This window comes from Drosophila yakuba, chromosome 2L (assembly GCF_016746365.2).
Source record: "Drosophila yakuba strain Tai18E2 chromosome 2L, Prin_Dyak_Tai18E2_2.1, whole genome shotgun sequence".
Classification (NCBI taxonomy): Eukaryota; Metazoa; Arthropoda; class Insecta; order Diptera; family Drosophilidae; genus Drosophila; species Drosophila yakuba.
In genome coordinates, this window is record NC_052527.2 from 19,233,745 (window position 1) to 19,259,505 (window position 25,761).

Here is a 25,761-nt window from a genome sequence, read left to right on the forward strand (position 1 = left end):
CACGGGTTTCCGGCCCAATGCTGGGTCAGCACTTTTACATTTTGATATTATATTTCGCACACTGAGCCAACTGTTCTAGTTCGTTGGCTTGTGTTAACTACTCCCCCTTCAAGATTACGGCCGTCCTCGGCTGGTCCTAATTCGGCGATCATCCCGTTTAATTGGATTGCAGATCTCCGCGCTCCGAGGAACCGTAGACAGGTGATACCAATGCAAATCAATGCACAACAAATCGCTGCTGCGATAAATATTATGCGATGTGAATGATTAGTATCAATTTCTCTCCCGAACTCTTTGATGAACTCCAAGTTACGTTCACTCAGCTGGTGAAGATAGGGGAGACTCAGAATATCTCTGTTGGCGGTGATATTCAATGATGGGGAACTCGCTACCCCTGGAGCTCGTATTTGGGCCTTGTCGTGATTTATAAAGGTGGTGTCATTTATCACGACGCGATCATTGAAGGTGATGAGATGAGTGCCACGTAGGTAGACTTCTGTTCCGTTGTCCACCGTGACCCTGGCTGGCCGGTCATTGATGATGATGATTCCCTCGTCCACGCGGGTAAGCGGGTGTAGGTCGCTTGGTTGCGACTCGCAATGCGCTATGACGCCTGTGTGTAGTTCCCTGGCGCATGAGCTTTCCGTTGATAGTTGGCAAAAGGTAGCCCCCGGTGTTGGGGTGCAGTTTTTGATTTTATGGACTTCTTCTCCACACTTTGCTACCATGTTGTCGGTTATCCGCAGCATAACTCCTTTGCAAGCTACTGGGAAAATAGTGACCTTCTTACAAGACAATTTTATTTTGGGAAATTTGATAATAAAGTGTATCATGTTAGAGGATTGTAGTATTTTTACAGACGATGCGGACATAAGATCCCCTATGGGGGTATCTGTGGGTTCTTTCAACCAAACTGATTTTAAGTCTGCATGATCTAGGATATTTGGACTGACAATATTGTTTTTCGCCAGTGTTACAGCCAACATTAAATTCTGTAACTCCATCATTAGTATTCTATTCCTAGCCAGCAGTGTCTCATATAAATGGCCGGTGTCAATTTGTGTATTTTTATGTGTTTGCAAGATTTGATTTACAGTTGTTGTTAATTGGTTGATTCGACTTTGTATTCTAGTATTAATTTTGATTTGCCTATTGTTTGACTGTGTCAACTGCCACTCTGTGAATCTTATTCTTTCTAGATCGCCGGCATCCGGCGTCCCCGCTACTACCTTTAGCATTGAGCCCAGAAAATCTAAACTCCTTGCGATTCTGTGGTGGACTTTTAACGAATCCAGCGTGTCCCGAAGGTGCGAGGTATCCACTTCTAGCAATTTCCTCATATGAGACTGTGGAAACATCTCGTTCATGCTGCTTGTTTCTTCTATTACGCGCATGTATTCCGAAAGATTTGCCGAGTGGGTCACATACGCGAGCTCCTCCCACACCAGGATCTCTCCATCTATGATGGGGATATACCTTGCTTGTGAATAGTTAGTGATGTGCGCTGACACCAATGACAGTGAAAGGAGGATGAAAATTCTGCACCTGTGGAAATGTATTCTTTTAGTCGCTTTTTCTTGTTCGCTGAGGTTTATCCCATCACCAATTAATTTTATAATAAACTAAAACATCGTGCCTTTGGCAACGGACTTAATGTCTACTAAATGGAAGTTTGCCAAACGGCTGATGATAGGTAGTAATAATAAAAAATTTAAAATTAAGCGAGAGAGTCATTTTAAGTTGTCCTTGTGGACCACCCTCCCTTCAATGAGGACCGTGGTCCCCAGGTCTGCCTGTATGGCTTTTTCCTCACACAAGGGAGTGAGTTTATTGCCGAGCCTTCTATTAGTTTTGACCAAAACCTTTTCGCCCACTTCGAAGACTCTGTTTTGTCGAGAAGCATTCTCTCGAGACCTTAGCGCGTCTTGGGCATTCTTAATTTTGTCAGCAATCCGTTCTTGTGTGTCGTCCGTGCATTCTTGTATTGCGTCGACTGGCCTCTTATCGATGACCGAATGGATTGACTTGTTATATCTGGTAGTGGCTAACAAGATTATTTCCACAGTATCACTTATGCCCTTGTCGATTTTTAGGCACCTGGCGAGCTCTAGTAGAGTGCTGTGAAAACGTTCCACTTGCCCGTTTGAGACACTGTGAAGGGGTGGCGCATTCGTGATGCTGACGCCAAAATGGTTGTCTAGCATGGCCGTGATCGTGTGCGAATTTAGCGATGGCTCGTTGTCGCAGTAAATCACTTTGGCCTTTGGGAAGAAATTCATGACCTGCAATAAGGCTGGTTTCAAATCCTCAATTGTTCTTGACGGCACATGCTGTACGACGGCGAATTTCGAAAACTTGTCGATGCAAGTGAGGAAATACTTTTTATCCGTTGAGAAAATGTCTATGTGTAGCATTTCTCCTACATGAGAGGGAATCGGTGACTCGCCAATCTCTTGTTTCTTCGGATGCCTATCATATTTAGCTTTCGCGCACGTTTTGCAGTTTTGGACAATTTCATTGGCCAGTTTGGCCATTTTTGGGAAGTAGTACTCTGTGAGAACCTGCTTCACATTTTCTTGGGCCGACCGGTGGGCCCTATTGTGTTCTGCTAATATGACTTCCCTTCTTTCTTCGACCCCAAAAATGTCTGTAACACGGTTTTTGCAGTGCCAGAATTTTGTAGTCGGGAATCTCCGGACTAAGTCGTCCTGCACCGTTGCTAGCGTGTGCAAATCGCAATGGAGGGCGTTTACGCCCTTGGGGACTATTGCATCCGCAAGGTCATCGAGTAATGACTTCTTGTCGGTGAAGTTGATCGAATGTCGTTTCTTATTTTTAAAGAGAACGAAAGAGCGTTTTAGCGGAAAGCGGGCCTCTTCTAGAATTAGTTGGTTCTGGAAGCAATTTAGGGGCTTATCCGTTGTTTCTATGGTGTGAGTGAGGGAAATCTCACTGTGAATGGTCGCAACGCATGATTCTGCATCCTGTTCTTCTATGGCGTTAATTTGCTGCCTAGACAGGGCATCAGCAACCAAATTTTCTTTTCCCGGTTTATAGACTACCTTCGCACCCGTTTCCTCGATGCGACCCTTCCACCTTTTGATTTTCGCGTTAGGGTTAGAATCTGATACCGAGAATGACAATGGCTGATGGTCAGTGAAGATAGTTATATCTTTCACCGCATATAAATAGTGTCGCAGCTTGGCCAACGCCCAAACGATGGCTAATAATTCCCTTTCATTTGTGGCGTAGTTTATTTCCCTATCCTTTAATGTCCTCGAGATCATTGTAATAGGACGGTTCTCTTGTGAAAGCACTGCTCCAATACCGTAGGCTGAAGCATCCGTCGTTAGATGGAATGGCTTCTTGTAATCCGGGTATCTGAGCATAACATCTTCGGATGCCAAAATGTTGCGCAGTTTTTCGAAAGAATTTTTTTGCGCCTCATTGAATTGTACTTGGATGTGTCGCGATCTATGTCTGCTTACACTTCCATTTTCGCCCTTTAAGATGTCCGAAATAGGCCTTGCTATGGCTGCAAAGTCCCTAATAAAGCATCTGTAATAGCTCGCGAGACCTAGGAATGATCTAACCTCAAATATTGTTTTTGGTTCGGGGAACTCTTTTATGGCCCTGACCTTTTCTGGATCGGTGGTAGTGCCATCACTGGTGACTATAAAGCCAAGAAAGTTTACGCTTTTTTTAAAAAAACTTGACTTTTTTACTGAGACCCTCATATTTGCATCGCTTATGGTTTTTAAAACCCAATCCACGTGCTTGACATGAGCATTCTCATTTTCTGAGAAGATTATTACATCATCGACGTAGACATAGCAAGTCTTGCCGATTTGCTCTCTGAGAATGTCATCAATGGCTCTCTGGAAGATGCTGGCAGCATTTCTCAAGCCAAAGGGAAGCCTCTTGAATTCGTACTTCCCTCCGCTTACGGAGAAGGAAGTTTTTTCGCGGTCATTTTCCGCTAAGACGATCTGGTGATACCCGGACTTGAGGTCCAATGTCGTAAAGAATTTGGCCTTGCCCAAGTTGCCCAGTATCATGGAGATATCTGGCATCGGGTATTTGTCTGGGATAGTTCTTTCGTTTAGCTTACGAAAGTCTATGACTAATCGTCTATTTTGATTGCCGGCCTCGTCGGTTCCTTTTTTATCAACCACCCATATTGGGTTGTTATAAGGAGACACCGACCTTTGAATTATACCATTTTTAAGCAGGTCTTGGATTTCGTTGTTGACGAAATCTGCTGCCCCCATGGGGTATGGATATAATTTGGCGTAAATGGGCTCTTCGCTAGTCGTCCTAATCGTGGCCACTACCGATGTGTTATATGGCAGGGCCTCGTTGGGATCTGCGAAGGCGTTTTTTCGGCTCTTTATCATTCCCAGAAATGCCTTCTTCACCAAAGGTGGTGCATCTGCGCACTCCACGTTAGTGAAGTTGACGTCAGTGCATTTATGGAATGAAATCTTCTCAACTTCGTTACCCCATTTGAGCTGGGCGGAAGCGAGGCAAAGTGATGTGCCGGCCTGTGTTAACAGATCGGCCCCGATTATCCCGTCGAATGTTGTAAAATCTGGTAAAATGAAAAAAGTCGCTTTCAGATTAAAAATCGAGACGAAGCATTTTTTTGTAACAGTGGTGGTGCCGTGAATTGAGTGAATTTCGAAAGGAGAGTCCACCGGGCGGATACCCTTTAGCTCTTTGCGAGGTCGGATGAAATTTTTTGACGCGCCGGTGTCTAAAAGGAAATTCATTGGTACCCCTGCTACTCTTCGTCTGATGACGGGTAACAGGGATTTTCCCCTAAAAAATTGACGTAGTCAGAATCATACTCGGCGATGGCATCGTCGTCTATTTTTGATTCCGCTTTGGAGGCGGCGGCGGCATACGCTCCTGTCTTTTCTTCCGTATTCCGCGTAATGAAGTTAATTTGTTGTTGTTTCCTCACGGCGCCTGTGCGCTCAGAGGTGGCTGGTCTTCTGTTCTGGTAGGCGTTTGCCTGGGTCGGCTGCAGCACTCTAGAAAATGAGGGATCGACCTCCATAGGTTCTGGTGTGCCGTTGTTCTTGTAATTTTTGGTACTTTGCGGTTCGGCGTGAACCTGTGCCTTATGCTGCCTATTGAAATATGGGTTTTTGGTATTATTAGGTTGTGGGTCATGGTGGTCGTGCTTGTCAAGTTGACGACCCTGCGCTTTTGCAGTAGGTTTGCGATCTTTATCTTCTTGACTTCTTGCAAAACTGGCTGCAAAAACATATCTCTCGTGGTTAGATTCCACTTCTTGCGCTAAGGCCAGAGCTGACGGCATGTCTTTCGGCTTTGCCGCGAAAAGCACATCAGTGAGGCTGCGTTTAAGTCCCGAGATGAAAATACGCAAGGCGTCCTCTCGGAATTTTTCGCACAATATTTTTGCCGTCGATGGCTCGTGAGACATATGAGCTTTATTTGTGAGTAAGGTGAGTTTTTTCTCGACCTCATCATAATACTGTAGCAGGGTCATGTTGTGTCCCTGTCTTAAAGTGCTCATGTCCTGTTCAATGACATGCATTGGACGCTTGTCACTGTAAGTGAAATCGAGCCGATTTATAATAGCATCGAAATTCAGTACAGTGCCAAACGAGGATAAAACGTTATCGGCCGCGCCCCTAACTTTGTTTCTAATAATTGTCACTGCCTCATAATGGCGAGAGGTGCCGTTGAAATTTTTAAATATGCGATACGCAGCAATCGCCGCTTGTCGCCACGAAACATATGATTCCTGTGACCCCGAGAATTCAGGCAAATATTTAACGGCGTCTAAAGTCACGCCACATTGAGAATTATTAGTTATGTCTATGGGCTCGTAGGCTTTAATTACGGGGGCCACAGCTGAGGTGGGCGCGACATGTGTTGCTGCCAACTGGCTGGCCAGTCCCTGAATTGTCTGACGCAGTTCATTTTGTACGAGTTGGTTTTTGGCGGCCTCGTCCGCTAAAGCGTTGGTCACAATTGCCTGTATTATAGCTTTGAGTTGTTCTGGATCTATCGACATTTCGGGGGGATTCGCGGTTACACGTCTTAGAGAAGAAGCTAGATTTTCGCTGTCGGACTCTGAGTCGCTGGAGTATGGTTTTTTATTCCTATATTGTGAGAACCCGGGCTGCATGAGCGTTTTAATTCGCCTAGGCATGCAGAGACTGCCTGTGTGGGTAGCAGTTGACCACAGACAAACAAACAATAAATAAAGACAAAGGCTACAGCGTCAAGTGTCACGCTTGAATCGAATGGGAACATAAAACAACAATAAAAAATGAAAAGCTAACGTATGCGCTGTTGTAAAAAATAATTACATGATTTTTGTTCTTATTCACACTGATATGAGACCACGTTTTAGTGTATCTGCTGGATTAATAATTTGTTTTTGTTCATAATAATTTTTGCTGAAAATATATTTTTTTGTTTAAATTATTTTCTGTTGAAAATAATTTTTTGTTCAAAATAATTTCTGTTGAAAATAATTTCTTTTTATTAACTTTTGTTGGAAATAATTTTTTGTTTAAAATAATTTCTGCTGAAAATAATTTTTTTTACTGTAACATTGGCGTTGATTAACAATTGCTTTATTAAAAAAAACGCTTCTGTGCAGCGGTTTGTGGTACATAAAAATATTAACAGACTTAAAATGCGTTTAGCATCGGTTCCCACTCACATGATTTTTTTCGGTGTGTGTGTTATTTTATCACTAATTCCCTTCACTTTTCCCGCGCCGCTGTCTTTTGCTTTGCCGCAAATTTAGAAGCTGTGTGGGCGGTGTTGGTGATGGTGGTGGTGGTGGGTGGTGGTTTTTACCACTAGTTGAGCGCCAATTAACGTAAGTGTGGCTGGGGGGATCCTCGCTGCAGTCACGGATTTTATGTTGAGAGGAACTTTCCTCTTTTAACTGCCAGCCTTGTGGTCTGGCAGAGTAATTAAAACAAATATATTTTACGACGTTCAGTCGGAGTAATAGGATTGACGAGCAGCCGCTCTTTATTAATGTCAAAAACAAACTGAAACTTAAAGCTAACAAAGACTCGCAGCGGCCACGCAAATATGCTGTGTTTGCCGGCTGCGCACGGGTTTCCGGCCCAATGCTGGGTCAGCACTTTTACATTTTGATATTATATTTCGCACACTGAGCCAACTGTTCTAGTTCGTTGGCTTGTGTTAACTTATATACTACATATATAACGAGTTGTATAACCCCATTTACTGTATGTAGTCTGTACTTTCAATTGCATTTCGTAGTAAAAATGCTTGCACTATTACGCCACGCACAAATGCAAATGGAAAATCAGGTGTAAAGTACTCCCATGTAGCAGCAGCCACAAAATTCAATTAATTAAGCAACGCTGTTTGTAATTTGAATTATTTATATGCTTCAGTGGGCAAATTTAATTAAAAACCGCGCTTTGCCAAATTTCTCTAGACACTAAGAAGAATCAGATCCGGATCTCGTTAGCCAAATTATTTATAAAGTAAACACAAATAAATGTAATTAAATAAAGTTATCCAATTGGCGTTTGTCAAAGTCAAAGCACTAAAAGCACTTTAGAGGTGGACCGATTGGAAATATAATTCACTCAAGACTTTCTCAGAAGAATGCATCCGCAAAGAGAAAGCAATGACGAAAGAAACAGCCTAGCCAAAAGCTTAAGCAAAAAAGCATACATAGTGCAATAGATCAATTAATTTGTGGGCAGACAGAGCGAGATGGAGATGACGACAGTAGATGGTGTGTGTGAGTTGCAAAAAAGTCGGTCGGTCATTGGTCTGTCTCCGTCTCGCTTTTTCCCTCTCCGTCTGGCGATTTTTTTCTATGGAATGCCGTCTCGCCGGATTTAATGACTTTGTTGCATCGTAACGGTGTTTTTTCATCAATGGCCGAGCCAAGATCGCTGACTGTCGTCGTTACAATGCCGACCGCTTTTCTGTCAGTGTATGCCTATGTGCGTATTTGAATTCTTGCTCGTAATTTACAGTTATTCTATTATTGAACACTAAGTTGCGAATGCAAAAGATCGCCTACAAATTTTGTGTTACGAACTAAATTTACTTGCATATCCGAAAGTTTTTGGGTTGGGGCTTAGCACTGTAATTTAGGTATTTTAAAATGCAAACAATTAAATGTTTAATTGCCATACCAGAATGAGACTGCAAACAGTTGTAAAATCATTCCAAAATCTCGATAAATTGCTGGAGAAATCGCAAAATAATGAATATTTCAAAATACAAATTGCGAGATACATCATCAAAACTAAACAAAAACAAAAGCCAACCGGCATTTTTGCTGCGCAATTTCACGCACACAAATGCAATCACGTGTAAGCGCGACTCAGCTGGTCAAGCAAAAGCAACAAACACAGTGAGAAAACAAGGTTAGAGCCGCTGACCGGCAGAAAAGCTCGGTTCCCAAGAGCTCAGCTTTCCCAATTGCGTCGCAAGCTCTGGTCACAAAGAAATATAGCCTAGAAAAAAAAATCGATATTATATCTTATAAAATATATATAAAAAAAACACCTAGTAAAGAAAGCATTGATCTATACATTTTATAGGCTCTGTTTCGGGCTTACCAAAATTTATATTAAAAGAAGAATGCATACGGCCGAAATATTAGACTTTTGTTTTGTTTTTGATCAATTATCACTCGCACTTGAAGCAAAACTTACGCACCATTAACAAAGGGAAGAATTTGATTTCCCCGAAAGGTCAATAAAACGCTTAACCCAAAGAATGCCAATGGGGTAAAACCACGACATGCCACAAGGTTCATAGTTTTCCTTTTTTTTGTTGCTACCGACTCAACAAGGCTCATGGTCAATGAAAGCATTTAATTAACATAAAAAAGGCGAGACACACAAGCACGCGAAAATGACTGAAAGTTTGTTGAAAGAGTTTTGAATTAAGGCAGCGAAAGAGATGCCTAGAGAAATAGAAAGGGAGAAAGAGAATGTTGTTAAATTCCAAGAAATATACATAAATAATACAACAAGTGCATATAATACAAATGAGAGGCAGCTGACCCTCACACACAAATCAGCTGATCGAATTTCGCGTCTATAAAGTAAACGCGGCAGGCAAACGGCACCGCCTGCGGCATTGTATTTATTTTTATCAACGGGCGCTCGTGCTGTGTTGTTTACCCAAGACAGCTGTTTTAATTAACCCAAATAGCAAGAACAGCAAGCTGGCGCTGCCAGTGAAAATATATAATTTAATTTACATTGCTGAATGATGACGAAGTCTCTGAGGTTGCACAGCCATCGGATAAGTGGGAGGTGGTATTAAAGCTCAGATAAGAGATGTTTTGTTGTGAATAACTGATGTGAGAAAGAAAAGTTGATAAGAATTGCTTATTTCGATTTTATAATGTAATACTAATGACGCCTTTAAATGATCCTTGAAAAATAACATGAGTAGAAATAACTTTTAAATGCTAAATGCTATCCTAGCATTTGAAGGATTAAATATTCAATAGGTTTAGAGAATCCTTCATATCTGAAGAATATCAAATATCAATCTCTATCTTTTATAACCTCTTAACGTTTTTGATAGATTTGGCAAAGTGTTCATTACTGTATCCCTGGGTTCGTTACTGATGTTACTTTTGCAATTGCCACGCTACTTTGGCTTTCTTTAATAGCCGTTTTTTATGACTTTTGCCTTGGAGTAACTACATAGATATGTATATATATGTACATATGGTTGGGTACAAAGCACATACGTATATACATACATAGCTGTGTGAGCTCATCCAACGCACGTGTTTCAATTTAATTGGGTTAACGTAAAAAGGAAACATTGCTTTTTTTTCTGCTCATACATATTTAATTTGTGAAGCCGCCTTCAACTCTTTAAAAATTTGCTTAAAATGCTTCATATATTAGAGAAACATCAAAGACCAGATAAATTGTTGTGTGTGTGCGTATCAATTGATACACAGCTGTTTTTAGCTTGTGTTATTCAATGACGGCATTGCTTTTATTCCCAAAGGGGCAAATCTCCACAATTTTCACCGAAAATATAAAAGGGTGGAATGCTCGAATGGGTGTTTAAAAATAGCATCGATTTTGTTGCATTTCATTTGACCGCAAAAAACGCGATGTTGTCACCCCAATATTCTCTTCTGGGACCCCACACTACCAACCAAAATTCGTATTTTGACGTAGCGTGTACATGTGGAAACACATGTTTGGCGCCCAGCAAAAGCAGCTGAGTGGGAGTGGGAGAGAACGAGAGCGCGAGAGTGGGCGTAGAAGCAGCGAGTCCGAGTGAACCGAAGAAAGACCCCCAAGCTCTGTGGGTGTGGGTATGCGTGTGCATGGGAGCTATAAGCTCTCATTCTATATCTCTGTAGTGCAAGTGTATGTGTAATTTCGAGTAAAGCCGGTAGACGTCGCAGCTGTTCTTGGCTATTTTCACGCTCATACATTTTTGCAACAAAGAAAAACAAAAATTCTCTAGCGGATTTTATGGCTCTTGCAACTCGTGTCAGGTTTCGTTGTGACCAAAAATGTTTGCATGCTAATTTTAGCAGGATTCCGTTACTAATAAATACGAAATTTGTAGTTCCAGAAAAAAGATCACTTTAGATTTGGACTAAGATAAAATCACAACGATCCTTAACATATTTAGGCAATAAACAGACAGAAACCAGTATCAATAAGAATTAATCATTTTTCTTTTCATAACTTAGCATTCATTTTTGTAAGGCTTTATTTTTCGTGCACTGAAAACACACGATTTCTACTGTCTTCAACTTTGGCATGGCCCTAGAGCACACCCAAAAATTTGCACAAAAATTAATGTCAGCTGACTTGCTTTGTTTCGCTTCTCTTTATCGTTGCGTCCCACACACACCTGTCATCATCTGCAGGTAAAGAGTCTAAAGATAAGCGAGAACGCTACGTTAATTGTTTCTTTTCGCTGACGTGCGACGCAGTTGGACATAAAGCAAACAAAAAATCAACCGGCATATGGCTGATAATGGGAATAAACAATAATATCAGGAGCAATTGGGGAAGAGTTAGTTTATTAAAGAAATGGGTACAAAAGTGATTTTCAAACCTGACTTAAAGTGTTGGCATTATTCTGTGCACCACAACATTAAAAAAACCTAGAATAACATTTTTCGGTTTTTTTTTACTGTTTGCTAAAGATAAAACTTCATTTGTTTGTGGAAGACGTAGGAATTTCCGATTCCGTGAAATAAACGGTTATCAATAGTATCTAGTTTTATTGCTTACAAATATTTATAATCAAGAAGATAAAATCTCTACGTTCAGTGGCACAACTGAACTTTGTTTTTGTGACGGGTCAAACACCAAAGTAGTAAAAGTAAATTGATTTCCCTCGGTTGTTTTTCGTTTTAACCGCAATTTACCAAGAGAAAAGCGCCGCGCTTAAAAAACATGCGTGCACGCACGTAGGCCAAAAAAAAAATATAACAAAAACGAGGGAGAGGCTGGAAAATTGGGGTGCTGGTGCATTTTCGGTGGTTGTTCTACGCTCTCCGCTCTACGTTTTCCGGATGTTTTTTGGGTAATCCCCGTTCTCGCCTATTTCAACAAAATTAAGAACATTATACTTGGACAACTTAAAACTATTAATTTTGTAGAGTTATTTATCTTTACTTATGTATGTATGTGTTTACATCTAATGATTTTAAAGGTTTTCTTTTTCATATAAATTATTTCGACTTTTGCTTTAATAAAATAACACCAATGTGAAAATATTGTTATTCATTCCTAGTTTATTTACCGCTACACCCCACACACAGATATGCACCAATACGAAAGCGTAGGTCGATTTCGAGTGCCAGCTCAGCTGATGACGAATTCCCTCTCGTGCCGGCGGCGTATTTGCTATTTTTATGCATTTCCTTTTATTCAATCAACGAAATTGTAGTGCAAGTTGTAGGGTGTGCTGGCAAAAACAACATCATGTCGAAAGCAAGAACAAGAAGAGCGCCAGAAACAGACGCGCCATTTATAGAAGTCAGCTGTCAAAAAGAGAGGGAGCGTACCTTCCAACCGGGAATTACTGGAAAGCTTGAGAGAGAGCACGTGGGAGAGGCAGCAGAAGGAAAAGCTTGGGTCCACATGTTTTTCGCTACGTCTGGTTTCCGTTTCGCGGAACGAACGAATATGAAACGAATTCAGAAACCCAACGAAGACTATGGCCATCTCGCTCTAACGTTATACAATTACCCCTAACTGAAGAAGGAGAGTGGGAGAGCAAAAGCAAGAGAGCGACTCTCTAGCAACATTTGTGACGACGACGACGACGCCGGCGAATATTGAAACACTTCGTATTGGAACTGTTGCTGGCTTCTTGTTGGAAAAAAGTACAGTCACCGCAAAAGCGGTCGTCTGTTGTGTATTGTCGCTTTGTTGGTTGGTTTGTGTTCGCTCTGAATTGGATTCTTGTTGGACCCGCCAGTTTGATCGTCTTTTTTTCGTCCGCTGTTTTCTTTGCTTTGTTTATGTGGTTTTGCTTTTGACTTTGCCTTTTGCTTACACACACTGATATAAACGGTGGTAGATTTTTCATGCCGGCAATATTTTTTTCCCCAGCAAGAACAACTATAATTGAGAAGGCAACGACATTTTCTTATTAGCCAAGGCCCCAACTGCCGGCTAGTAAGAGCTATCGTGTGCGAGTGGGAGGGGGATAGAGAAGCATATGACGCGGAATGGGTGAAAAGACCATTCAGACAGCATATGATTGTTCCAATCGGATCCAAGAACAAGTGCATTCGAAAGATTCTTCTTAGCAAGTGATTGCAAATCAAAAGACAAACAATGAATAGAATGGTATTTTTTATTTTTTACTTCAGAAAAAGCAATGTATATGGTATCTACGTCTCTTTGTTAATACAGTAAAGAGTTGTTTTTGAGTCCTTTGAATAATTTTCTTATGCTGTAGTTTTCTTGACCAGGCATAACTAAAACTTAGAAATATATTAAATGAAGTTATTTTTATTTACCTACATATAAACGAATAATTATTACATACACCTTGACACACACGACCGCTTGGTCATTATTTTAAAGTACAACAGCTTATCAGACAAAGCGGCAACATTAACTGCCGCTTCTTCTTATCTTTCCAATAGTTTCCATGCCTACAACGATTTCCAATAGACAAGTCAATGAACGACCTTTGTGTCCAACAACAAAAAACGCAGCTAGAAAACTTAAATTTGCTGTTTGATTTATTCTCGCTTTTGCCGCTGGCTGCCGATTATTTCTTATAAGATATGCGCACGACAATGCAATGCCGCCGTCTGGCGATAGAAATAGATATCGAAAGATATGTCGGGATGGGGAATATAAGATTGAAAATCGCTTGGGTACGATTACTACTGGAAACAACAATAATAAACCAGAGAAAACTGTACACAACATGCTCTCTCTGAAGCGGAGTAACAACAATAACAACTGCCATCTGTGCAATTGTGTGGAAGGGGAAAATTACCTACAGATGTGGAGAGAGAGCGACGAGAGAGGTAGAGAGCGAGAGCAGCTGTGCGATGCCGGCAGACCATTGTTGTTGTTGTCTCTTGGCTTGGCCATCTTTTAGTTGTTATTATTGCTTTTTAGTAGTGACCTCCGACAACAAACCGAAATTGAAACAAGTTTTTAGCAACAACAACAAAAAAAAAAAAACAGAACTGCATTAAAACCGAGATTTATTGTTTTTTAATCAAAGTCTGAAGAATGCAAAGGCATTCCTTTGCCATGAGTATTGTCTTTGTAAAAAATTAAAATGAAAAAAGTATGACTTATGCATGCTTTTTTTCCGAATGAAGTATAAGGTTATTCAAATGGAAATGAAAATTTTTGTTAATTTTGAGCCATCTGAGACTTTAGAAAACACAGGTTTAATTTTTGCCTTTGCCAGATTTGCATCAATGATCCCCATTCTTTTCTCTTTCTTTCTTACTACATTAACTTCCCACGCTTTTTTCCAGACAGTTTCGCAAAAAGTGAGATTTAAATAGTGCGCGCACTTTGAAGGACACCCAGTTCCTTAACCCTTTCGTAAGGCGAGCTTGTTGTTCTCAGCTTTACTACACTGTTTACTATAAACATCGGAAAGAAGAAAACAAAAAATGACAAGGGAAAATGCAAAAGCAAAAAGGCACTTATGTATGTGTTATGTGTGGTTGCAATTAAGTGCTCTCTCAGCAACTATGCTTCGCTATTATCATCCTCCTCTTATTTGGTGTTCCTTCATTTTCTTCTCTTTCCCCACAAATGCAAATACTCTATGCGTGTGATTTTCTCAATGACTTCTTTTGTGGAGCAAAAAGACAGGAGGGTCGATATAAGGGCTAATAACTTCCCCAACTTAATGGTCATTCTCTTGTATGCGATTGATAAACAAAAATGTAGCTACATGATGACTCTTAACCTTCGATTGGAAGGGTAAATAAAAATGAACAAGTTAAAAATTAGTTAAAAAGAGAAGTTAAATATTTAAATATAAAATATACAGTATGGGCGGATAATTGGCACAAAAAAATTTACGTATAAAAAACAATTTTTTTTTATTAAATGTTGATGAAAAGAAACAAACTGAAATTACATTTTTAAGCCTATGCTGTGGGCTCTTAAATAAAAAAGAAAAATTTCAAATTAACATAAAATTTCAAAAGATATTTTCAAAATATTCAAAAAAAATCAAAAGTTGCCTGCTCATATAATTGGCACAGATCCATTTAAATTGTTATAAAATTAAAACTATTATTATTTTGAATTCGTAGTTTTTCTTGGTATTAGTACTTGGTACTGTAACCATTATTTCGAAGTACTGCTTCACATCTGCTGCTCATACTCTCCACCAGCTTTTGCCACCGATCCTTGGGGATAGAATTCCAAGCTTCTTCAACACCCATCCACAAATCATTAAAATTTTTAAATTTTTTTTGAGAAATGGCCACTTTTACATCGTTATAAAGGTTTTCGAATGGATTCAAGTCTGGACTTTGTGCTGGCCAATCTAAAACCTTTATTTTCTCCTCCTGCAACCACTTCTTCACAATTTTTGAGGAATGCTTTGGGTCCGTTATCATGCATAAATGTCCACTTAACGGGCATGTTTTCAAATGCATATGGCTCCATTGTGTTTTTTAATATATCTACAAGTGTCCTGGACAAGTTCACGCCATAATCAGCATTTATTTCCACACAGATTTCGCGAGCAGATTTAAAAGGGTCACCTCTGCTCTTTAAAACTATTGACCTGTCCATAGAATGATCGGTTTTTCGTGGCCTTTGCTTCCGAATCTTATTTTTTTCCAAAAATATGGGATTCTCCTCGACCAGTGCAAGTGCATTGTATACCTTCTTTTGGGAGCATTCCATGATTTTCGCAATTTTACCTGGTTTTTTACCTGATTGCTTCAGTTTGTAAATTACCTTACGTTCCTCCACAGTGCAACTTTTTCCACTACCCATTTTAGCTAAATCTGCTTTAAATTAATGTAAACTTAGTAAATAATAGCAAAATGTGACCAAACATGTGCTCTGTACAAAAGAATCTGCGTTAATAGGAATGTGTGCCAATTATGTGAGCATTAAAAATTGTCTGTGTTTAAACAAAAACGAATGCCAAAAAAGAACCGAAAACTGTAACGGGACAAATAACGGTTATTTGTATTGCGCATTTGTACAGTCATCAGCTACATCCAAAATTTCGAGTCTATGCATCGAACTTTTTGTGCAATACGCAAATAAAAAAAAAAAATTTTTTTGTGCCAATTATACGCTCATAGCTGTAAACTTATGTATTATATCCTATTAAAAACGACCTTGTACCAAGCTTTCAATATGTTAATGTATGCACATCTTTAGTATGTAGATTAATCTTTTCGTACTTATTATTTCTAGGCTGCCATTCTGCAACAGACCTTCCAATACATTGTGGAACTGGAAAATCAGAAAACGCAGCTGCTGACCCAGAACAGTGAACTGAAGCGACAGGTGGGCGAGCACGAGGCCGGAGGCGGCGGTTCCGGCGAAGGTGGTGGTAGCAACTCCGGCGGAAACTACAATGACTCCAATACCAACGGGGGCAACTCCACGGCGGTGGCCATCAAGAAGCGCAAGCTCACTGACAACGTGATCAACATCCAGGCGATTAGCGACAGTTCCGACGAAGGTCTAGGCTCGATGTCCCCAGAACCGATGACTCTGCTGACAGCCGGTGGAGCGGCGGCAACCAAACTGAGCAATGCTACCCTTCTGGCGGCCAAGGAGCTCCATGAGTCAAAAAAACAGTTGGAGAAGGAACGCAGTCTGCGGCGACTCCTCGAGGATGAGTTGCAGATGATCAAGCGACAGCTGTACAGTGTGGCAACCGCACCGCCCGGAACTGCTGTGGCCGCCGCATCCGGGGGTAGTAGTGGCGCCTACATTCCACGCGAGGTCATCGAGCACACCGATAACTTTGTGCGCAGCGAGGATTTGGAGGAACTTGGCGGAACAGTCTCTTATGTTGAAATCGATGAAATGACTGGGCAGCAGCAGGTGGTCGTGTGCTCCAGCATCGAGGAACTAGAGGCCGATGCTGCTGCTGAGATCATAACCGAGGATCAGGTGCACGAGGAGGTCATCCTGTCGTCAAACAGCTCGACGGAGTCCGAAAACGAGGTGAACGTGAACGCAATTGCCAAAGCCTATGCCGAAGGATGTACGTCGAGTGCTGCAATGCTGCAGCCAATTTTGCAGGCGGCGATCAAGGCCACGCCCAAGGTGGAGGTGGAACGCATCCACGAGAAGATTGTCAAGGTGAAGGCGGAGAAGCACGATCTGCCATTGATGCAGACCGCAACACACTACCAGCATCCACATCGCCAGAATCTGGAGACCATTGTCCAGGCCATCAGGCATCTGGAGGGCGACCACCTCTTTGCGGACGGCAGTGGGGGCCAAGAGAAGTTTGGCCAACAGCAGAATCTCCAGCAGCATCACCACCAAATGTCTGGAGTACACCACCAGCAGCTGCAACACCATCGTCTGGCGCAAGATGCCCCGCTGGCCCTCACCACCACAGGCAAGCAGCATGCTGCGCTGGCGGAGCTGCGACCCTTCCTTCAACTTAAGAGCGGCGGCAACAAGCAGGTCATCATTACGGCCAAGACGGCCAAGGATGCTGGCGGATTGGTCTCCACAAGCAGCAGCAGTACAGCGGTCACGCCGACGGCGATCTTCAAGGTGCAAACGACGGGCGGTCATGGAAGCGGCAGCCATTTACCAGCGGGCTCCTCAACGGGCGCCATAATAACTGGCAGCAATGGCAGCGGTGGCGCCCAGCAATTGACCATCACCACATCCTTGAAGCAGTGCCGACCGGGCGTAATAGTGGCCAAGCAGTTGCCGTCGTCCTGATTCAATGGCCCCAATACGGGAGCGGGATCGGGCAATAATGGAGCTGGAGTAAAAGCAGGAGGAAGATGTGGCGCCCACCGTGGGGCAGGAGCTGTAACTGGAGCACGAGCTAGTATTAAAGGCGCTCGCCAGGACTCAACAACCACACCGACAAAATCAACCGCAACCACTCAACAACAATTTACTAAGCAAAATCAATTGGCTGCCTCCAGGCAACGTAACAGTAACAGTAAGAATAGTAACCTTATTGTAAGCAGTAAAAATAGTAGCATCGTCAGCAGCAGCCACAGAATTGTAAAAGAGACTGTTACCAAACAGAGGCAGAGGCAAAAGAATGTAAATTAGTGAGAGTTTAACGAAACAAACAACAAACTAAGCATGATATACCAAGCAGACCTAAACAATTTTTGTATTTTTGGGATAATTATAATTTAATTTCAAACTAAACCAGACCTCTTTTTCCAAGCTTCAATCGCCAAGAAATCACAATACATACATACAGCCACTGTAATTAAATGCAAAGAGTAAAATACAAATACCATTTGTTCATTTATTGGTTAAGAAACTAGAAATAACTAAGGAAACATAAAATACAACTGAGCAATTGATTTTGAAAAACATAATAGTGCAGCAGGCAACAGCATAACGACAAAAAACGAAACCGAAACAAAACAGAGTACAAAAGAAAAAATAACGCAAATAGACATACAATTATGAATTTTGTTTGGTTAATGTTTTTGAATTGCATGCATTCGCAAGTGCGAAAAAAATCGATCCTTGAGAGATGCCGAAATTGTTTAAGCAAAATTAATTGATGATTCCTTGAACTCTATATACACCATCGCATTAATTTTTATCTTTTTTTAAATTATTTTTTCTTATCATTAATTTTTACTTTGAATGGAACATATTGAGTTTTTGTTGATATATTTGTGTAAAAAATTTTAAGTCTAATTATGTAAGCGATCGATGAGCGTAGGCGGTAAATATTAAACAATGCAAAAAAAAAAAAAAAACGAAAACAAAAAAATTATAACATTCTAAAGGAAAAGATATAAAATGCAAAACGAAAAACAAAATTAAGAGCAAGTGAAAATCGTTTATTATATAAACTATTATATAAATATAAATTATATACAAATTACGCATACCTACCACAACATATATAAATAATACATGCAGCGTACATACGAACATAAGTAACGGAACATTACATAATATTACTACTTAACTACTATAAACAAATACTTTGCATACATATTTAATATGCTTTAGTAACCTAAGTAAGACAGGTTCAGAGAGTTTGACCAGAGTCCCTTAATCCCACTTACCCCCACCCACAACACCCCTTTTCAACGAAAGAATGCGCACGTGTGAGCTAGAGGCCAATGTTGCAGCTGTCTCCCTTCGCCAAGCTGCGTCTGCGCTGTGCAATTTCAGTTTCTTAACTTTGTTCAACAAGTGTCATGGCTACCAGCTAGGACACCAAGTGTTCCTGCTCGGGCGCCACTGTAGAGACCCGATTCGAAATGAAGAAGCTCTTCTTTGCGCAGCGTTGCCGCGACTAGGCGTCCCGCATTTCCTCACAAGGAGAGAGACTATGAGAATGATGAAAGATACAGCTAATGCATGTAGGCAGCTCAATTTTATCAACCACGCCTGCTCGCCCACTTGCCCGCATTCGAAATATTTGATTAAGGAAATTTATGCAGCCCGTTTATAGTTAAAGGAAAAGAAATCGTGAAGAATATATAAGCCAGATCATTCGAAAACAAACACATATTACTACATACATTCATGCTCTATGAAAACAAAAAATTATGTCAAATAAATGGTTTTTCCTTTTTCCCTCAACAAAACAATATATTTTTTTATTTTGGACGTTTTTTTATGTGGTTGTTTTAAAGGCTTTTTACTAAGTTTAAGACGGGCTTCCGAAAGCGTCCTTTTGTTTTATTTATAAAACATATTATCTAGGTAACTATATTAATAATATCGCTAGCTTTAAAACTATACAGCACTATAACTTATAATTGCTCCTCTTCGATTTGCAAATCTGTTGAGAAGACATACATGTCCCGACGTCTGGCAAAAATCATTTCCTGTCGCTTGGGATGAGAGGCTAAAGAGTGGACGACACCACCATTATCACCTGTCGTGTATAAAAAGGAAAACCAATAAGTTAATATATACATATTAACAAAGTTGAACAATTTCATTACTTATGCGAATGCGCTGCAGTATTTTCCCTTCGAGCAGGTCGTACACAAAGGCGTCTCCATCACTAGATCCCGTGACTATATGAGCATCGTTGGACAGTATTCCACACTCGATGTGGTAGTCATCGCCGCGATGGCCCCTGTACTCGGAGAGTAATCCCCCAGTCTCACAGTCCAGCAGTCGCACCACGCTATCCTGACAACCGGCCACTAGACATTGCTCGTCGCGCGTCTGCGCCAGATAAGTGATGGGTTCACCAACCTTGTCGCAGGTTAGTTCGCCCACCCGAATATCGTAGGTCCTCACACATCCATCCAAAGAGGCGGCGTAAATCCGATTCTCGTTGGTTGCCACAGTGGTGATGCAGTCTCGAGCCTCCTTCATTACCTGAACGGGATCCAGGCGACGCGTTCGAATGTCCCAGCACATCACGACATTATCTCGACCCCCAGAAATGGCTATGGAGGAGTCCTCGTTGAAGCAGACGCATCGTACACCGCCGGCGTGGCTGCGTAGCCGCCGAACTGGAGCTCCTAAATTGGACGGCACATTAGCAATAATTGGTGCTCTTTGAAACCGAGTTGAGAAGTGCTTAAAACTCACCTGTGGAAACATCCCAGTAGATAATGCTCTTGTCCAAGCTGGCGGAAACAATATAGCTACTATCACAGCTTCCCTGCAACATGCCGAGGTAGTTTACTGAGCGTTTTAGGTAAATAAATTATAAGACTGTACCGCCGCATCAGTGACTTCATCCGCATGACCGCCATAAGTCTTAAGAAGTAATCCTGATACCGGATTCCACAGCTTTATCTTCTTGTCGGATCCACAGCTCAAGCAATAGGTGCCATCGACTAAATTTTAATAAAGTTCAAATAGTATTATCAGGCGCAGGAATCCATCCACTAACCATTATAGCGCACAGCTCGCACTGCTCCTTGCTTGCAGTCAATTGTGGTTTTTACATTAAGGTTCTCGAATTCCGGCATATTTTTAGAAGCAAGAAAAATATAAACAAACGGGCAGTGTGACCAGACGTAATAAGTGGGAAATCGTTCTTTTTGAATTTTCTAATAAAAAAAGGTTATAGTAATAATTATTGTAAAATCTTTTTTAATCTCTTAAAAAAATGGTTCTACACCTTTTAAACTAATTAATTGTTAGCTAGCATATTAATTGATGGCTGATTCTTTGTTGTTTCTTATTACCAATATTTTAAAAGAATCGCCCACTGATGGTCCTTTGAACATATATTTTTGTAGGAAACATTTTTAAGATGGCTGAGCACTTTAAATAACACAAATCCACAACATTTCATTCGTTTTTGACATATATAGTTTAACCAGCCATGCAAATAGCCCAAAAAATTAAACAATCAATTTAAATTTAAGCGCGCTGTTTATTTATGGCACAGTGGTGTGTTAGCAGGTGGTGAGTTCGTAAGGGTAGGATGGGGAATTGATAAAGGCGTCAATAAAGTTGACCGGCAAAAGCGAAACGAACAAGTGGCCAGAACAAAAAAACGCCAAGGATTTGGCAATCAAAGTCACTACGCACGCTGGAACCCAAAGTCTGGACTTTCCAATAGTTACGTATAGCGAAAATATATCCGGGTAAGAACAATTCCGAAAATTCAGCTGATTCTGGCGGTTTACAGCTGACGAAAAAACTTTGTTTTTTAATTCACAGATGGCCAGCAAGCGGCTGTTGCTCGATGTGGAGGAAGAAGATGAGGAAAGTGGAGCGTGTGGTCAGATGAATTTAGAACCCCATGATAGTGATGTGGATTACCAGGCCAAGAGACGCAAGTCATCCGTGCAGGAGAGTCCTTTGCAAAGGATTCTCAAGCGGCATGTTCTCACCAGCGCCATTCTATCGCCCATCACCGAATTATCGCAGAATATGCAGGGAGCCCGCCTGGAAGGCACTCCCAAGTCCACCCAAAGAATTCCAACCACCAAGAGCCTAAATACCTTTAAAAGCCTGTCCTCGCGAACCCTCAGCAGCTTCAGTAGCTCTTGCTCGAGTTACGAGTCGGGCAACTCCCTGGATGATGAGTATATGGCCATGTTCGAAATGGAATCAGCCGAGAATAACAATCTTGAGTTGCCCGATGACCTGGAAGTCCTTCTTAGCGGACAGCTGAAGACTGAAAGCAATTTAGAGGAGTCGTCCAACAAAAAAGGTTCTCTGCGTCGTTGCTTAAGCATGTATCCCAATGAACAAACAGAGGACCCAGTTCAAACACAGGATCAGGAGAGCAACATGCCCGTCAAGAAGCTGCAACGGAAAACGCTCTCAATGAACGACGCCGAGATCATGAGCGCATTGGGTGATGAACCAGAGTTAATCGGAGATCTGAGCAAGCCATGTACACTGCCCTGTTTGGCGACAGGCATAAGGCATCGTGATCTAAAGACCATCTCCAGTGACACGTTGGCCAGACTCATTCAGGGCGAGTTTGCTGATCAATTGGGAAGCCAGGGCGGCTACGAGATCATAGACTGCCGTTATCCGTACGAATTCCTTGGCGGACACATACAAGGGGCCAAGAATTTGTACACACGTGGACAGATACAGGAGTCGTTTCCCACGCTGACCTCCAATCAGGAAGATCGTCGCATCTATGTGTTCCACTGTGAGTTTTCTTCAGAACGGGGTCCCAAGCTATTGCGCTTCCTCCGAAGCAACGACAGAAGTCATCATGCCCACAACTATCCAGCACTGGACTACCCTGAACTTTATATCTTGCACAATGGGTACAAGGAGTTCTTCGGCCTCTACTCGCAGCTATGCCAGCCCAGTCATTATGTGCCAATGCTCGCCCCGGCGCACAATGATGAGTTCCGATATTTTCGGGCCAAGACCAAGTCCTGGCAATGTAGCGAGAGCGGAGACAGTGGGATCGGCGGTGGAGGCTCTCGGGGCCTTCGAAAGTCTCGTTCTCGATTGCTCTACGCCGAGTGATGTTTTTAAGCTATAGATATAATTCTCGATACGATCCGCCTGCCCTAAGCTCACAAAGATCTCAATGAGGACCTATGGCTGCTTTTACTCGTAGAATAGTTTGTATTATTTAAGGACGCAAATTTTTAGGTTGATTTCTTGTTGCGTTGTTCAAATGTTGTGAAAGCACTTTATATTTATTTAGTTCCTGATTCTGGATTTTGTTCCGCGCTGTGTGAACAACACAAAGGCCAAAACAGAACCACCAAATATGGGAACAAGAACAGAAAATGGATAGGTGTTCTCTAGTCAGTGAATGTGAGAGTTTCAAAATTAATTATAGTTTATTTTTGTGTTCGGAATTTAAAAGTTAATTTAAGAAAGTATTTCGTGTTTAATTTTTGTTTTAATAAACCAAATTGATTTAATTATGGAAAAAAAATGTATTGAATCATAAAGCATTTTAGATTTAAGAACTCCAAAGGAAATTACAAAAATAGGTTATGTATACAAACTATGGTGAAACTATTTATTGAAAAAAACAAGCATATAATTAACAATTTCAAAGTTTGGTGATAAATAATGTTTAAATAGAACTGAAGATATAAGAATACTTTATACAAATTTTAAATTCAATGACAAGTGGTAATGAAGAAAAATATTCCCCAATCACTAAATTTATATTTTATATATATTACAGATTTTTAATTACTTTATAATATTAAAGAAACATGAGGAGAATAAATAATTTGTTACTAATCTATAATAAAAAGGACCAATTATCCGGAACAGTTATAAAAGAAGCTTATTTTATTCATTTTTGATTAACAATTTCTGCGCTTTCAGAGATACCGATCAAAACATGTGCTTTAGCACATAAGGAGAGCACGTTTTTTGTAACATCGAACTTGTGTTTGATTATTTATAAGGTTCTTAACTCATTAAAGACTTAGAATGCGGTACTAATCATCATTAAAAGTGGCTTCAAAAGGAGCCTTGCAACCGGCCTTTTCGTAAAACTCCAAAGGAAGGGGATCCTCGTAGTCGTAATAGTCGGAATCCCGGGCGCAACTGGGACCCAGTTCCATTTTCACCATCTTCTCGCGCCAAAAGTCGAGAAGCTCTTTGGTAAGAACCTCATCCCTCAGCTTGAAAATCCAATCGTTGTAGTCATCTGGACCATAAAATCCAGCATCCCCCTTGTACTCCTGCAGCAGCTCGGCGGCCTTGTTCTGATCCTCCGCCGATGGTGTGCCATCGAAGAGAAGCTTCCAGATGATCTCCCTGGCGGCTGCCGCTATCTTATTAACGCTGGCCTGGTGAACGCTGTCCGGTACAATGACTTTGGCCAGAACAAAGCGCTTCATTAGCGAGCGGTATTCTTCGAGAGGATTTTCTTTGGTCAGGGTGGCCTCAAAGTCACCGGACCGGGCGGCGGCATCGTCGGTACTGAGTTCACCCGGTGTGGTGGACACCGCTGCCTCATCCTGATTCTGTGAAGCCTGCTCTTGTGCAGCGCGCACCTTTAAGCTGGCTGCAAATGGAGCCGTACATCCGGCGTGGGCGTAGAACTCCAATGGCGGGGTGTCGTCGCTGTCAAAGAGATCACAGTCGCGTGACCAACAAGGTCCCAGTTGCTTCTTCACCAGGACATCACGCCAAAAGTCAAGGAGCTCCCTCTTCAGAACCTCATCCCTCAGCTTGACAATCCACTCGTTGTAGGGCATCGGGTCGTAGAAGCAGGCGTCACCACGGTATTCCTCCAGCAATTGGCTGGCCTTCTCCGTGTTTGATTGCGAGGTACCGTCCTCGTCGAATATCAGCCGCCAGATGACGTCACGTGCCGATGCAGCTGTTCGATCGAAATTCTCCTTGGTGACATCATCATCCACGATTTCGTCTACCTGTACGCGTGTTTCTATGAGCTTTTGGTAATCCTTCACAGGATCCACCAAGCCAATGGTATAATCATTCTGTCGAGGTTATGATTGTTATTGTTAGCAAACTGTTTTTGTTTATTTTTATACGTTTGTAGTTCCCCTTTAATACCTGTGGTACTTTCTCTGCGGTTGCCATTTTGTCGGATTGTGCGCCCTCGGCCTTTCGCTTGGACATTCCCTTTAGGATAATTCGGCGATTTAAGGTTCTTCGAAGTAAAGCGTTCAAAATTGTTGGTATATGATCTTCACTATTGTCGGCGAGAAATAAGATGACTAATTCAGATCGCCGCTTGCTTGTGCGGTACTACATAAATAGTAGGGTAGCTCCTTTCTATACAGTGAATTTTAATGGGGATATTCTCGAAAGGAGCACTCCTGGAATCAAGATAAGGGAGCCTAGTATAAGAATAATAAAATAAAATATGTGATCAATAGGTATATCCTTTTATTAATTAGTTGGTGTATACTTGCAAAATATATGCTTTTGCAAAAAATTTTCGGTTATATTTATAATAAAATATGTATAAGTTCATTTAAGCCCTCTCCTTCCATTATTGATGAAACACACAAACCTTTTCCTTGAAAATAGATTTCAAAATAAATTATTAAAAAATATCGATTATGACCACAATCGATTAAGCATCGAGTAAATAAGGGTATTAAAATACCAAACAGCATTCGAAACTATCGGCCCAATCGAATATTTGAGAGTATATCGGTGTCTACTAACACAAACGACCGAAGTGTTCGCAACGCCTACTTCGATTACAAGTACTTTGCGCTTGGAAATCGGTAGAAAAAATTGTGCAATCCGTGCTGGAAACTACACATATTATTTTCGGCTGATTAATTCAAGTTAAATTTATTGTTTAATTTTATACCGTTAGTTCCGCCCCGCGCTGACCGTGTGTGTGCGTGTGTCACAGACAAAGTAATTTGAGGTTAAGCTGCAGACGAATTTCCCATTAAGGTAGCCAAAAAACCAACGTTTACCAATCTTATTTTATGTAAAACACTTAACTAAAGATATAGTCAATTTACAGTTGCCAAAAAAGCAATAGCTGTGCCGTAAAATAAACACACACAAGGCACTTGCATTCGTGGAAATCGTGTCGGTGAGAGTATCGCGGTGCGTCAGAGTGTGCGTGTGGACGTGAATTCAATTTTCTCGTGCACGAAAAGCAACGAAAAAGCTTCAAAAGTTATACTCAAATGTGTATGGC

The 25,761-nt window shown here is 41.3% G+C and overlaps 4 protein-coding genes across 4 annotated transcripts in view; 2 read left to right on the plus strand and 2 right to left on the minus strand.

The window, feature by feature from the left end:
• LOC6528936 overlaps positions 1-17,626 on the plus strand; it is a 29,671-nt gene extending 12,045 nt beyond the window's left edge. Inside the window, exon 3 of the mRNA XM_002089932.4 lies at positions 15,933-17,626. Within this exon, the coding sequence (XP_002089968.1) occupies positions 15,933-17,432 (1,500 nt within the window). The 3' untranslated portion in view covers positions 17,433-17,626. The remainder of the gene's footprint in view (positions 1-15,932) is intronic.
• Positions 17,627-19,348: 1,722 nt separating this feature from the next.
• On the minus strand, positions 19,349-20,720 carry LOC6528937 (WD repeat domain-containing protein 83). Its single transcript, XM_002089933.3, has 5 exons — positions 20,563-20,720; positions 20,388-20,506; positions 20,256-20,328; positions 19,655-20,185; positions 19,349-19,584 (listed from the first exon to the last, which is right to left on the minus strand). The coding sequence occupies exons 1-5, from the start codon at positions 20,639-20,641 to the stop codon at positions 19,460-19,462; spliced, it is 927 nt and encodes a 308-aa protein (XP_002089969.1). The 5' UTR covers positions 20,642-20,720; the 3' UTR covers positions 19,349-19,459.
• Positions 20,721-20,955: 235 nt separating this feature from the next.
• Positions 20,956-23,398, plus strand: LOC6528938 (cdc25-like protein phosphatase twine). The gene is made up of 2 exons (XM_002089934.4): positions 20,956-21,265; positions 21,342-23,398. Exon 2 carries the CDS (start codon positions 21,342-21,344, stop codon positions 22,617-22,619), a length of 1,278 nt encoding a protein of 425 aa, XP_002089970.1. The 5' UTR covers positions 20,956-21,265; the 3' UTR covers positions 22,620-23,398.
• On the minus strand, positions 23,378-24,862 carry LOC6528939. The gene is made up of 2 exons (XM_002089935.3): positions 24,648-24,862; positions 23,378-24,571 (listed from the first exon to the last, which is right to left on the minus strand). Exons 1-2 carry the CDS (start codon positions 24,711-24,713, stop codon positions 23,561-23,563), a joined length of 1,077 nt encoding a protein of 358 aa, XP_002089971.1. The 5' UTR covers positions 24,714-24,862; the 3' UTR covers positions 23,378-23,560.
• Positions 24,863-25,761: the final 899 nt, after the last annotated feature.

Excerpts from the sequence above, each read along its gene's own strand:
- LOC6528937 (XM_002089933.3), bottom strand. The coding sequence starts at position 20,641 with ATGCCGGAATTCGAGAACCTTAATGTAAAAACCACAATTGACTGCAAG. Across the intron at positions 20,507-20,562 it reads GCGAGCTGTGCGCTATAATG|TCGATGGCACCTATTGCTTG; the intron begins GTTAGTGGATGG and ends ATTAAAATTTAG. Across the intron at positions 19,585-19,654 it reads ACTGCAGCGCATTCGCATAA|GTGATAATGGTGGTGTCGTC; the intron begins GTAATGAAATTG and ends TATACACGACAG.
- LOC6528938 (XM_002089934.4), top strand. The coding sequence starts at position 21,342 with ATGGCCAGCAAGCGGCTGTTGCTCGATGTGGAGGAAGAAGATGAGGAA.
- LOC6528939 (XM_002089935.3), bottom strand. The coding sequence starts at position 24,713 with ATGTCCAAGCGAAAGGCCGAGGGCGCACAATCCGACAAAATGGCAACC. Across the intron at positions 24,572-24,647 it reads CCGCAGAGAAAGTACCACAG|AATGATTATACCATTGGCTT; the intron begins GTATTAAAGGGG and ends TAACCTCGACAG.